This window comes from Sabethes cyaneus, chromosome 1 (assembly GCF_943734655.1).
Source record: "Sabethes cyaneus chromosome 1, idSabCyanKW18_F2, whole genome shotgun sequence".
NCBI lineage: Eukaryota > Metazoa > Arthropoda > Insecta > Diptera > Culicidae > Sabethes > Sabethes cyaneus.
Window position 1 is genome coordinate 57,245,626 of NC_071353.1, and position 14,192 is coordinate 57,259,817.

The 14,192-nt window shown below is 41.3% G+C and overlaps 2 protein-coding genes across 2 annotated transcripts; one reads left to right on the forward strand and one right to left on the reverse strand.

Moving 5' to 3' along the window:
• Positions 1-4,790: 4,790 nt before the first annotated feature.
• LOC128732777 (alpha-amylase 2-like) lies at positions 4,791-7,033 on the reverse strand. Its single transcript, XM_053826144.1, has 3 exons — positions 6,966-7,033; positions 5,193-6,908; positions 4,791-5,122 (listed from the first exon to the last, which is right to left on the reverse strand). Exons 2-3 carry the CDS (start codon positions 6,666-6,668, stop codon positions 5,111-5,113), a joined length of 1,488 nt encoding a protein of 495 aa, XP_053682119.1. The 5' UTR covers positions 6,669-6,908; positions 6,966-7,033; the 3' UTR covers positions 4,791-5,110.
• Positions 7,034-12,380: 5,347 nt separating this feature from the next.
• On the forward strand, positions 12,381-13,977 carry LOC128745713 (alpha-amylase B-like). The gene has a single exon (XM_053842793.1). The coding sequence runs from the start codon at positions 12,381-12,383 to the stop codon at positions 13,881-13,883; it is 1,503 nt and encodes a 500-aa protein (XP_053698768.1). The 3' UTR covers positions 13,884-13,977.
• The last annotated feature ends 215 nt before the right edge of the window (positions 13,978-14,192 follow it).

Genomic DNA, 14,192 nt, shown 5'->3' on the forward strand with positions numbered 1-14,192 from the left:
TTCATGCCTTCAAAAACACACACAGGCCAAATGTTGTTCCATTTGATTAATTAGTTTTCGAGTTATGAGGAAATTTGCATTTTATTTGTATATGAGGCCCTCTCCTAAAGTGGGGAGGGGTCTCAATTCACCATAGAAAAAATTTTTGTCTCTAAAAACACCCACATGTACAATTTTGTTCCATTTGCTTGATTAGTTCTCGAGTTTTGCAGAAATTTGTATTTCATTTGTATGGGAGCCCCCTCTCTTAGTGGGGGGAGGGGTCTCTAACCATCATAAGAACCTTCACTGGCTCCAAAAACCCCTATATGCAAATTTTCACGCCGATCGGTTCAGTAGTTTTCGTTTCTATAAGGAACATTCGGGCAGACAGACAGAAATCCATTTTTATAGGTATAGATTTGTATGGGATCCCCCCCTCTTAGTGGGGGAATGGATCTCTAACCATCATAGGAACCTTCCCTGGCACCAAAAACCCCTACATGCAAATTTTCACTCCGATCGGTTCAGTAGTTTTCGATTCTATAAGGAACATAGGGCAGACAGAAATCCATTTTTATAGGCATAGATTTGTTTGGGAGCCCCCCCCCCGCTCTTAGTGGGGGAGGGGTCTTTTGCCATCGAGAGAACCTTCCCTGGCCCCAAAAATCCCTACATGCAAATGTTCACGCCGATCGGTTCAGTAGTTTTCGATTCTATAAGGAACATATTGACAGACAGACAGACAGAAATCCATTTTTATAAGTATAAATTTACAAAACGGACCACCGACTTGAATTCAGCAATTATCGGTACATTACTCTTCTCAATTCTGCATCCAAAATTTCTCCCGCATCCTGTTTCATAGACTAAGGCCCTTGCAGGAAACCTTTCTTTCCGAATTCCAGTGCGGTTTTCGAGAAAGACGCTACACGACGGACCGAATGTTCACCATGTGACAAATCCTCGATAAATCCGAAAACTCAACATTCAGACTCACCACCACAGACCTTGATGGTACAAAATCACGCGTCAGAATAGCGGGCGAGACATCGGACTCGTTTGTAACGTTAGATGGTTTGAAGTAAGGTAATGGGTTATCGTATTTGCTTCAACATTGCATTGGAAGGTGCTATTCGAAGGGCCGGCGTGCAGAGAAGCGGTGCCATCATCACGAAATCTCACATGTATGTTTATATGTTTGCATGTTCCACTAGAACTCCAGAACGCCTTGACCGTTCTCCACCAAACTTAGCACACATGTTCCTTGATATATGAGAATCAGCACTGAAAGGTTGACAAGAAGGCGAGGGGTTATTAACAGGGGGGAGGCCATAACTGCGAAATGCCTGGACGGTTTTTCATCAAACTTGGCACAGATGTTCCTTGACATAAGGAAATCGGCACTACGAGGCTGCCAAAAGGAGGGAGCCCTAACAAGGGCGAGAGGAATATTTAAACCGACTGCAGTTGTGCAATTGCCTTTGAGAAAAGAGGGTTCCACCGAAGAAAAATATATGGAAAAAAAGAACTTTGTTTCGTTCCATCATAGAGATATTCACAGAGCAAACCAATGCATAATTAGCTACGTGACAGAAGAGGGTGCTGACTGGAAAAGAACTGACAAGTAGGGGAACGAGGCACGTGAGTATAAATGTATGTTTCGCCATAGTTCTGGAACTTCTGGACTGTTCTTAATGTAACGTCGTTTGTCAAACACATTTATTTTGGCATAAAAGTATCAGCGCAGAGTGGTTTACAAAAGAGGGAAGGAGAGAGAAAGGCTCAAATAGGTCAAAGGATGCGTTTCTCTTGCATTTGAAACGATAGCAGTTGTATAAGTTGCTGGACTTCTGAAAAGGGGAATGAGGTGGTCATTAATAAAGGGGAGGTTCAAAAACATAAAAAAGACTTTTTTCGATTTATAGGGATTACCGGGAAAAAGTCATACCCAAGTAACAATTTGGGATTAATTACACTCTTATGATGGCATTAAAGACCAAATTTGGTCTTGAAGACCATCATAAGAGTACAATAAAACTCGCATTGTTGCTTGGGTAGGCAACTTCGTACGAAATCCCACAGCCATAGGCCACGTGACCACAGCCCTTACTTTAAAACTATCAGTAGTTATAGGATACAACATATATGTCTCATCTTAAAGTTTTTATTCAAAGAAATGTGAAATGTCTAGAGAAAAAGTAAACATGAATTAAAATTACTAAGCAGATTTACGATGCTGTTTGCTCCTAATAAGGTAATGTCATCTAATCTGTCGAAATATGCTTGCTAGTAAGCAATGCAAGCGTATTGGTGTACACTATCGTATTTATGTTGTGTATATGAATTCCACACACTGCCCCGGTCGTTATAGTTTGGCACATTCTCACCCCCGTGAAGCTCGAAAAGTTCAAAGTTTGAAGATAAAAATATTTCGAAGTCAAAAGCCGCCCAACGCATAAAACCTTTCAAAACATTATAAATGAATACTTTATATGCCATTAGAATAGCAAGTAGTTTTTTGTCAACATTTTTGACTTTGTGCTTCGAATCCCTATTTGAGTAACATAATTCGCTAATATTCGCTAACGCTGTACAGTAATACCAGGATATAAAAGCAAAGTCGTGGACTTAAACCGTCATTAGACATTACCCTTCTTTATCGACAGACTTCGCAGCCGGCTGTTTAGAGTACAGGAAAATTACGGGGCTAGTGTAACGATCCTACTGACTCTATCAAGCAAGCACCGTCTAGCCGAGATTCGAACATGCGACGACTGGCTTGTTAGACCAGCATCGTACCTCGAAGCTAAGTAGGCGATAATACCACGATATAAAGCAATCTTTATTTTTATTTTCGTTACCGTCATCCGGGGCGAGATTGTGCCAAAAAAGCATATGTTTTTGTTCTTTAGCTCAGTATACACGCAATTTAGGAACTAAGTTGATTTCACACCTGTCAAATTATACTAAATTGTTCAATTAACAACTACCGAAGAGATGGTTTAGTTATAATGAAACCTTATTTTACTGGAAGTGCATGAACTTTGGCACAATCTCACCCCTTCTAGGGGGTGACATTGTGCCAAAAAGATAAAGTTAGGCTCAAAATCTAAACAGTGCACATTAGCATGTTTATAAACAATACACATAAATATCAGTATAAAGTAGTTCATATGGGGCTGTCCATGAACTATGTGGACTATTAGGGGCAGGGGATCGGCCAAAAACAACGCATCATACAAAAAGTATGAACGAAAATAACCCGAGGAGGTCTGAAATAACTAAAAAGTAGTTCGTACTCAATGGACAGCCTTTATATAGCCAGTAGCGTTTCGAGGGTTAACAAAGGGGAGATATATGAAGGGGTGTATCCCAAGGGGGCATCCCTATTTGATCATTTAACAACAGTAACCATTACTTCGTTCGAGAACCCGCAGCCGCAGAACATCCCACGCCCCTCCCCCTCCTTAAAACTTGCAGTTTATACACGGTATAATATATTCGTCTTATATTAGAGTGTTTATTCAAAGTATCTGAAATTTCCAGAGAAAAAGTAAAAATTAGTTTAAATTATTCAGCAGACATATGATGCTGTTTGCTCTAAAATAAATGATGCAATCTAATCTGTCAAAATATTGTGCTCAATAGTAAGGAATGTGAGTGTACTGGTGTATACTGACGTATTTTTGTTGTGTATGTGAAATCCACAAATAGGATCGATCATTATGGCTTGGCACAATCTCACCCCCATGAAGCTCGAAAAGTACAAAGTTTCGAAAAATATTATTTTCGTAATCGAAACTTATCCAACGCATAATAACCTTTCAATACATTGTAAATGATTAGTTTATATACCTTCAAAATAGCAAGTTGATGCGATTTCTTGTTTGGGTTGGTTTATGGGGGACATTTTTTACAAGCCTTATTTCCGAGTATTTTTGATCGCGAACTTTGAAGCCCTGTTTGGACTAAATAGTTTGCTAATATTATCTGTGTTCCACTCTAAGTTATGAATAAATATGTTATGTTCATCATCATTTTGAATTTAGGTCACCAGTTTCTATATATATAATAAATTTTCACAAATAATCATTTTTGGTTTTTGGCCCAATCTCACCCCCGTGGCACAATGTCACCCCGGATGGCGGTACGTTATATCGAATTTCACGTAGGTTGAAAGATTCATTAATAAATGCGAAGAAGCGAAGAGTGTGTGGAGACTTTGTTGGTTGAAGTTTGAAAATCTAAATAACGAAATTGTATCATAACTTACAACATTTAAGATATAGAAATAATTTTCGCACAGTAGCAATGCGAGGTCACACCACAATGAAAATTAATACAGATTTTTTAAGTAAAAGTTATCTTATATCAAGTTACGTTATATCGAAGTTGCTTAGAATCAAGGTTGCTTTATATCGAAGATTAGTTTATTCCATTGCAAGTTATAAAGAAATATTGTGTTTCGAATCATTTTGAATTTGAGCCATAAGTTTCCATAGATTTAATACACAAACAAACATTTTTGGTTTTTGGCACAAACTCACCCTCGTGGTCGTGGCACAATGTCACTCCGGATGGCGACATAAATCGTATGTTTCCTGATCAAAATGGCAAACGATTTTTTCTCATACAGAACAGTTACGTAACGCAATTAGAATAGATAATCTGGAAATTTATCGAGCAACCTGTGTATTGCCTAGATAATCTTGTGGTTCCCATGCTCCCAGAGTAGCCCTAGCTAGCTATGTCCACTCACGGCTCGTATCATTATTAAATTTTACGATTAGCAGTTTGTACATAAACGGTTCTGTGGATAATAAAACACCATCATATGCCCCTATAAAGCATTATTCTCCTCGATCTGTGATACGCGAGCTGCTTGCAAATAAAGCACTATGCAAGACCTAACAGTCAGTAGTAAGTATGTTGCCAATGTGCGATAACGTCTGTACTGTTGTATGTTGAGGTGATTTATGGTAGCGACAGATGAAAACGAAGATAATCGAATGTGGGAAGCTATTATAAGCTTTCATCCGGTAATGTCGGTTTTATTCAATTAAACATCGAGTGATACCATGTATATGGGACATACTGAGAGGCACGTATGAATGAGTACTGTCCGACGTCAGAGCTTTGCCTGAAAAAAAACAAGTACCTATATAAACATAATTGCATCAAACAATAGTACACAAATGCAAATCACTTACACCGACATGAATGGCAATGACCCCATCTTCAGCATCAACTGGAATGCTAACTTTAGCTTGACCATTTGATTGAACGACGATTTGTCTTCCAGTACAGTTTCCACGTTCCAAGGATCCCGATATTACGTCACAATATGTCCCACTGGGTAAGCAAGTTTGCAAATCCTTGCTTAACTCAACACTATCCTGGTTAAATGCCACAAATCCTTTCCCGGTTCTACAGAAAGAAATTTGCTGATTTCCGTTGTCCCACCAACCAGACAATTTTGTGCCAGCCACGGCATTCCGAAAAGCAACCATGTTGTAAATTTGACGCCATCGATGTTCGCAAATCCATCCATTTCCACAACTGCCGTCAGATTTTATACTCGGTGAAATAAGGTTTCCATTTGAATCTTGAGGAGGTCCTTGATCAGAGCTATCGAAGGCAAATGAACTCATAACTCGTGTGTTGCCATATGGATGCGCCAGCATGAATGCAGAAGCCATTTTGTAGCCCTTAGATTGCTTGTAGGTTAGAATATCGGCACCGCCTGCTCCATGTCCACGTTGATTGTCATGGTTATCAACAAATACTAGTGCCCGATCAGAAGGCAGAAATCCCCATTCCGGACCCCAGTTTTTCAACCATTTTAACTGATTTCCACCACGAAAAGCACGTCCAATTTCAGCAGAAAATCTAAATTCCGTTACGGTTCCCATAGCCGTGTATTCATTCTTGCTAATACCTTCACCACCTAAATCGATTACTTCTTGCGCTATGAAAGGTCTAGTTCCTATTTGGAACCCATGGAAACCGCTAAGATTCTTTACGCGTTCATAAATAGCCTTCAGGTCATCAGGCCACATGTGTTTTGCTGCATCTACTCGAAATCCAGCAACTCCAAGGTCAATAAACTTATTCATCAAGTCTACTATTCGGTCACGTGTCCACTGTAATGTTTGATTCAAATCCGGTAAACCAACAAGTTGACAGTTTCGCACCTCCCAAGCATTCTTGTAATCTTTAATCGAGCATGGCTCATGGAAATCATTTCTTCCATAAGGAACTGCCGGAAACTCCATTCTCCCTGCATTTCCACTCGAACCAGCAGTACCCCCGTTTGCCGTTTGACCTGCCATATGATTAATAACCAAATCCACATAGATCCGAACTCCAACCTTATTACACCTTCTAACCATATCGGCAAACTGCTGTTCGGTTCCTGATCGGGTTATCAGTTTATAAGATATCGGCTGATATCGCTCCCACCAGGGACGTTTCGGCTCGTTTACTATTGTATTCTCCGTGGGTGGAGAAACCTGTACACCTGCATATCCCTTGGGTGCCAGAAATCGTTCACACTCATCTGCAATGTCATCCCATTTCCACTCGAACAGGTGCACTATGGTGTTCCGATTTGGTAATTGGTTCGTTTCATACTGTCCACGGACGATGGTGATAAATCCGATCACTAAACAAACGACTAATTCCATTCTGCTCTATTTATTATTACACTTTCACGTCCATCGGCGGTGCACTTTCACACTGTTATGAAGGAAAGATTTGTTTATTCTAACGTTGTTTAGTTCGCGTTCAATGAGTAACGGTGATAAGCGCTCTTCGCGGTGCTTTCGTACGCCAAGGCAATTACAAAAGCGTGCTGCTTATCGGTCGTCTTTTGTTGTTTGTAATTCATGTGAATCAATCGTCTTGGGTTTACAGGACTGCGCTCCCTGTTGAAAGTAATACAATAACTCAATCCGTTGAATATAAGTTAAATTTGCATTTACCATTTGCGCTCGAAATTAATTTCTAATATTTGGCCAGGTAAAATTCTGAACAAGACTAGTTAATAATAATCTATCATACTTCCACTTCCACTAACAGACATAACACTTCGAACAAACTTTCTAACAAAACATCGTTTCAATGACACCCCTAAAACTTGTAAACAGCGCGCAAGCACAAGTGAGCGGCGTTCTCGCGCAGCGACTGTTGTTTGAGTCTTGGCTTAAGTGAAAATTTGAAATGATCGTTTTTATTGACGATGGAATGAGACTCCAGTGTTACGTCTGTTAGTCTGTGCTTCCTGTATCATTAAATGCTCCGAGTCATTTATATACACAATCTGTTGGGAGCATAATTCCAAATACTTCCGACCATTTGCTGATTTTTCAAAGTGCTCGAGAGAGCTATTCAAAATATCAGAAGAAGTAATCTGTAAGTAAATAGTTGTCAAAGCGGTTCAAGCTAATGATCACCACAGACGGGTGTTTGAATACTTGGTATTGGGAGGGCCAAGCTGACATTTCAAACCACCGCACCGGGCACACCACATATGGCGGCCAGTGGGGAGTCGCTATTAAATCAGCTGAAAATATCCGATGACTAAACAACACGTTTTTAATGCGACAATTTTTACGCGAATTTCGGAATTTACGCAGTTTTTTACGCAGTGTTAATTAACGTATAACGGGTAACAATTAATGACGAAAATAGTCCTCTTCAACAACCGCACCGGCACCAGGAACAGGGGGGCCCACGTGCACGATGGCTCGACCAGGTCGAAAACGATTTGCGACTTCTGAGACGACTAGGAAATTGGCGACTAGTGGCCCAAGACCGAATTGAATGGAGACGAGTACTTGAAACAGCACGAGCCACCCCGGCTCTATGCTGCTGAAGAAGAAGATGAAGGGTGACAATTAAAATTTTTGAATTTTTTCAAAGCCCCTATGCACAACAGCAAACGAGGTCCGAGAGCAATGAGAGTGTGTATGTGTTAGCTCTTTCTCTCTTCTATCTGCCAGTATTTTTTGTTTTGTTTATGCTTGCCAAGTTTTGTTTAAAATGGCGTCAAAACAGGCGCATTCCGTGAGCGCGTCGTACACTTCTACGAATTGCACAAAGATCTCGGCAAAAAGTATACGGTACAACATTTTAAAAGCTTCAACGATATAGCATATCCTAAGATCCCCAACAACTACTCGCAAGCAAGATAGTGAATTACCAACCAAAATTATGGACGCAGAAAGACTTCTTTCTGCCGAAGACGTTCTCTTTCTCGTTCCTTCAACAACAGGGATTCTATGACCCAACGGGATGCCGCAAAAAAGATCAACTGTTCCCACCAGTGCAAAACATTGAAAAGATTTGGAATAAAGTGCCGAAAAAAGACAAGAGCCGCGAACTGTACTGAAGGACAGATTTCGATGCTGAAATCCCAATGTCGCTGGTTGATAACTTAGATTATTAAAGAATAGATTTATGCCACTCTTCGCAGATTCAATCATCAATAAAGTGGGTCCTGACGGTAAGAGGGGTTACTAACCGTAGTGTTCGTAAAGCGTTCTCATTGGCACACGTTTGACTATATCATCTATCACTAATACTTGTGTAAAATGAGAAGGCGATACAAAGACTACCCACCAAACATTGATTTGATAAAATCAAAGACTGGCATATTTACTTCCTTTAATAATCTAAGTCAAAACTTACTCTTGAGTTGGTTGAGCACTCTCTTTAGCTCTGGTGTTATTGGTGTTAGTGTAGTTAGTGAGTTTTTGCATGCTTTCCTTCGGGAATAATGGCTTGGATCAAGGGGTCTGACACTCAGCACATTGTACCGCGGCACTCTAGAGATATCAAGCGGCACACCTCTAAAGCCTTATAAAAATAACATTTATAGGGCTTTACATACCTCCGGTTCAATTTTACGTATGAAATGCGAGCATGGCCAGTTGTGAAAATCATCTCGCACGGTTGCCAGATCTATCAGATTATAACGAATTTAACAAATCTTGCAGTTCGGCATTTTCGGTACAGCATCGGCACAGTTTGGCTCGTTTCAAGTCGCCTAAGATAAAAACGGCTGTGCCGAATGACCGACCCCTTGGCTTGGATAGTCTTCTCTTTGTATCCATTCATTTTTGCAATTTCTAAAATGTATGTTAATTCTTTTTGTTTCCCTAGTTCATTCAACGGTAATATGGAGGTACGATGCTGGTCTAACAAGCCAGTCATCGTATGTTCGAATCTCGGCTAGGCTGCAGCGATGTCAGATCTACGGATTTTTGGCATGCTTAAATTTGGGTCCCTCCATTTTTCTCAATTTCTGTGAGTTTAGAATAGAGCAGCAGACTTCTAACACAGAATACTTCATATAATCTTCATATTATGTACATGTTTAGACTAGATAGTTTCTGTGATCTCGAGTAAAAGAGTGGGTCCCAAATTTAAGCATGCACAAAAATCCGTAGATCTGACATCGCTGCTAGGTGGTGCTGCTAGACAGAGTCAGTAGGATTGTTTCTCTAGCCCCGTAACTGGCCTGTACTCTAACAGCCGGCTGCGAAGTCTGTCGATAAAGAAGGGTAATGTCTGAAGACGGTTATGCCCAAGTCTTTGCTTTTTATTATATGATGGTAAGTCGCCATTTTGTGCTGGTTCGAAGGGTTAGTAGTTTTTCTGTTGCTCTGGGTCTTCTGCCTCTTCTACGCTGTCCTTGCAAATTCCAGTCGAGTGCTTTTCTGCAGATCACGTTTATTCATTTCCGTATGGTATGTCCGATCCACTTCCATCTACGTTCACGAATTTCTGTTGCTACCGGCCGTGGATGACATCGACGATGGAGATCCCCGTTGGATATCCAGTTGTCAGCTCGAATGGTAATACCGAATAATCTAACTTGTTCTGCAAATCGTTTCGGCGTTGTACGAGCAAGTCACAGTCGTCGGCTAGGTCGAGGTCATTTAGCTACTCCATCGTTTGAGGATTCCAAGGCAATTCTCGATTTGGTCCACTGTCAATCGCTCCAACTAATATCTCATGCATAACGATAAGAAACAGCAACGGTGATAAAATAGAGCCCTGTCTCACACTAGCAATCATCGTTATAGAGTCGGACAAGACGCCGTTGTGCAAAACCTTGCACGAGAACTCCTCGTGCTGAGCCTCGATGAGATGGTCTAGCTTATCTGGAACTCCTCTAGACCTAAGTGCGCCCCAGATGTTTTTGTGGTTGAGTCAATCAAACCCTTCTTCGAAGTCATCAAACACGAACAGTCAACAGAAAAGACTTCTGGAATTCGTTGATCTGCTCCAATATAATGCGGAGCGTTGCCGTATGGTCCACATATGTTCGGCCAGCACGGAATCCAGTTTATTGCCGCTGGAGAGTAGCGCCGATCTTCTCCTAGAAGCGATTGTGAATTACCTTACAGAGTACTTTGAGAGTAATACAAAGCAACGTGATGTCACGCCTGTTAACGCATTCATTTAGGGTCCGGTTTTTAGGCACTCTGGCCAATATGCTTTGCATCCAGTCCACCGGAAAAGTTGGAGTCTCCCATATATTTCTGCAAAACGGATGCAGAATTTGAGCTGACAAAAATGGGTCAGTTTTGAGCTTCTCGGCTGAAATACAGGCTATCCCTGGCGCTCTATTGAATTTCATATACTCTTGACGGCTGTTTCAATTTCATTCAGTGATGGCACCTCAGAGTTAACCCGATTAATACGATGAACTAACGTTATCATACACGGAAGATAGTAAAGTTCCAGCATCTGATCTTCCAGACGAGAAATCGTGTTACTGAAGACCAACAAAACCGCCTACCAACAAGGCTTTATAAACATGACCAAGTAAACCTGTTATTACTCTACACTTGGTTATTTCAAATATTTGAGAGGAGGAGAAGCTTCCGGAGGAATGTTTCCAGACAAACTAACGTGACTGATCAGAGCTACATTGGATGAAGTAAAGTGTTTCGTGCGCATCTCAAGTCGAAGTCTAGGCGGATAAACCAAAAATTACTGCATCGAAGATTAATAAAAAGAAAGGTAGAGGCTCAGTGGAGACAAACATGCGCCTCTCAAGTACGGTAACCGATGACGGCGACGAACTAAAAGTGATAGATGAGTTCGTGATTTGGAATTGCTGACGACCGTGAACAATAACACTAGTAAGGAGATCCAGTGGTGCATTTGAATGGGAAATCGAACCTACTTTCTTTGCCCCTCGCAAAACGATACGACCAAAAAGCATATGCCGCCGTATGAAACTGACAATGCACAGAACCTTTATTTGACCAGTAGTTCCTTATAAATTAAAGTATTGACGTTGCTTACGGAGGAGGGAGGACACACGTGCCGTTGCCGTTTTCGAGCGGAATGTACTGTGGCGTAGTCCAAAATGAAAGCGGAAAATGGCGGAGGTGTATGCTTCATGTGCTTCGGGCACTACTTCGAAAAAGTCCTAACGTACATCTGGTGAAAGTCGGTAAATTATTGTGGATCGAACACGTCGTAAGGATGCCGGACGGCAGCACCACCGGTACCAGAAACAAAGGGGCTCAACATGCAAGATGATTCGACCAGGTCGAAAGTGATTTCCAACTTCTGAGACACCTGGAAAATTAGCAGCGTGTGGACCAAGATCGAGTTGAATGGAGACGACTGCTTGAAACGAGTACGAGCTCTATGCTACTGAAGACGACGACGACACTGTCTCCACTTTGAAACGTAATCTTTATTCGAAAATAAAACAGATTGCGTCTTCATTGTTTTTCTTTTCTTGCACTTTGTAGGGTATTTTTCAATGATATATCGCTTGGTATCAACCATTTTTGATTGGCACATCTTTCCAGTAAAAGTCAAAATAAATATGATGTTGCACTGTTTCCATGCTACACGTTCCTTTGTGCAAGAAAATAGAATTCAATCGATAATAACGTAACCATTCTTTTCCATTTTTTTACTTCTACTATCTGTATGGGATAATTTTCCCACTGTTCGGTTTTGCGCAGATGACAGTTGTTCTTAAGTTAGAATCGTGACTAGGGGACGTTGTGGGAGTCAACAAAATCGTAATAATAGCCCTGTAGTTGTTCTGTAAACGAACAGCCAACTACAAGCTTTGTGCAATATAAACAGAATGACAAGTTTCGAAAACGAAGTCTAGCATCTAGCGTATGCTTTTGCTTTTCTCAATTCTTTACGCAATTTACGGACGTCTTCTAATCTTCAACCTTATCAAACTTAGGCAGCTGCAACAAACAGCTGAGATGGAGATAATGGCAAGATACTTCATTAATGAATATTCAAAAGATAACGAGATACATTGTCAATTATTCTATAAATACCCAAAATATCGTTGACTGGTTCGAGTGGCAAGTCAGTCCATCCAAGGTGGACAATCTGTGGAAATGCATATTCCGTTGCTCGCTAGTTTTGCTGCTCTATGCAGTTGTTTGTTGGTGGTCTGTGCCCAAGTAAATTCAAATCAGTGGCCAAATCGCAGCGGAATCGTACAGCTGTTTGAATGGAAATGGAACGACATTGCGGCCGAATGTGAGCGATTCCTGGCACCGATGGGCTACGGCGGAGTGCAGATTTCTCCACCTACGGAGAACGCCATCGTGCTGCAGCCATTCCGTCCTTGGTGGGAAAGATATCAACCTATGTCGTATTACCTGGTGACCAGGGCTGGAACGGAAGCTGAGTTTGCACAGATGGTTCGACGATGTAATGTAGTGGGTGTTCGAGTCTATCCCGACATTGTACTCAACCACATGGCTGCAGACACCCAACATGGAGGTACCGGTGGATCAATTGCTAACAGTGCACTTGCCAGTTACCCAGCGGTACCATACAATGAATCGGACTTCCACACAAACTGTGCTATTTCAGACAGCAGTCAACCGATTGAACTCAGAGAGTGTCGCCTAAAAGGATCTCCCGATTTGAATCAAAAATCTGGGTGGGTTCAAGATCGAGTAGTCAACCTTTTAAACAAACTAATCACCTACGGAGTAGCTGGCTTCAACATATACGCTGCCAAGTATATGTGGCCGGATGACCTACAGACCATCTACAATCGTCTCGCTAACCTTTCTGAAGAGCATGGATTTGCTTACGGGTCGCGTCCATTTATCATACAATCGGTAGTAGATATGGGTGTCGATGGTATTGCGAAATATGAGTATCGCCCACTTGGAATGGTTACTGAATTGGGTCATTCTCATTACCTTGGGTATTATTTCTCAGGTAGAAAACAATTGTCCGATCTTCGAAACTGGGGGAGAAATTGGTCTTTCCTGTCATCGGAGCGTGCCGTTGTGTTTGTTGACGATCACATCAACCAGCGAGGTCTAGGATCTACTAAGGGATTTGTACTAACTCATCGAGATCGCAAGCATTACGTCATGGCATCTGCATTTATGCTGGCCTTCCCATATGCTATACCACGGATAATGAGCTCCTATGATTTCAGTAACAACGATCAAGGGCCACCGACCGATATGTACGGAAATGTAATCTCACCTGCCATCGCTCCTGATGGTTCCTGTCAGGGTGGTTGGATTTGTGAGCACCGCTGGAACGAAATAGTCAATATGATTGGATTTCGAAACTCGGTAACTGGAACAGAGATGAGTAATTGGTACGACAACGGGGCATATCAAATTGCGTTCTGCCGAGGAAATCGAGGCTTTGTTGCTTTCAATCTTCAAGGGACGGATTTCGATCAAACCATTCAAACCTGTTTACCAATGGGAACGTACTGTGATGTTATTTCTGGAAACGCAAACAACGGGTCCTGTACTGGCTCAGCGATCCAGGTGGATCAAAATGGCACGGCAAGAATTTTCATTGCGGGAGTAGGTGGTTACGGTGCATTGGCAATTCACGCGAATTCGAAACTGGCGTAAAGTGAACCGGGGTGTGCATGTATAGAAGTGAAGCGCTTGAACTCACTAAAAGCAGAAACAAATCATACGCGAAGTGTCAACTATATTGAAAACTCTGCAGAAAAGTGATAATAATCCGAATGCCACATAGATTTATAATTCTCAAAGCCAGTGACTTTATTTGAAAGCTACAGGAGTTGTTTGTAGCAAAGTAAGTAGGGTAAATGATTTTGAAATGGACCTAGTCGAATTCTGATCTTGAATGGACCTATTTTTAAATAAGAATTTTAGGATATAATTATCAAGTCTTTGTACTGTATTTAGCTTTTA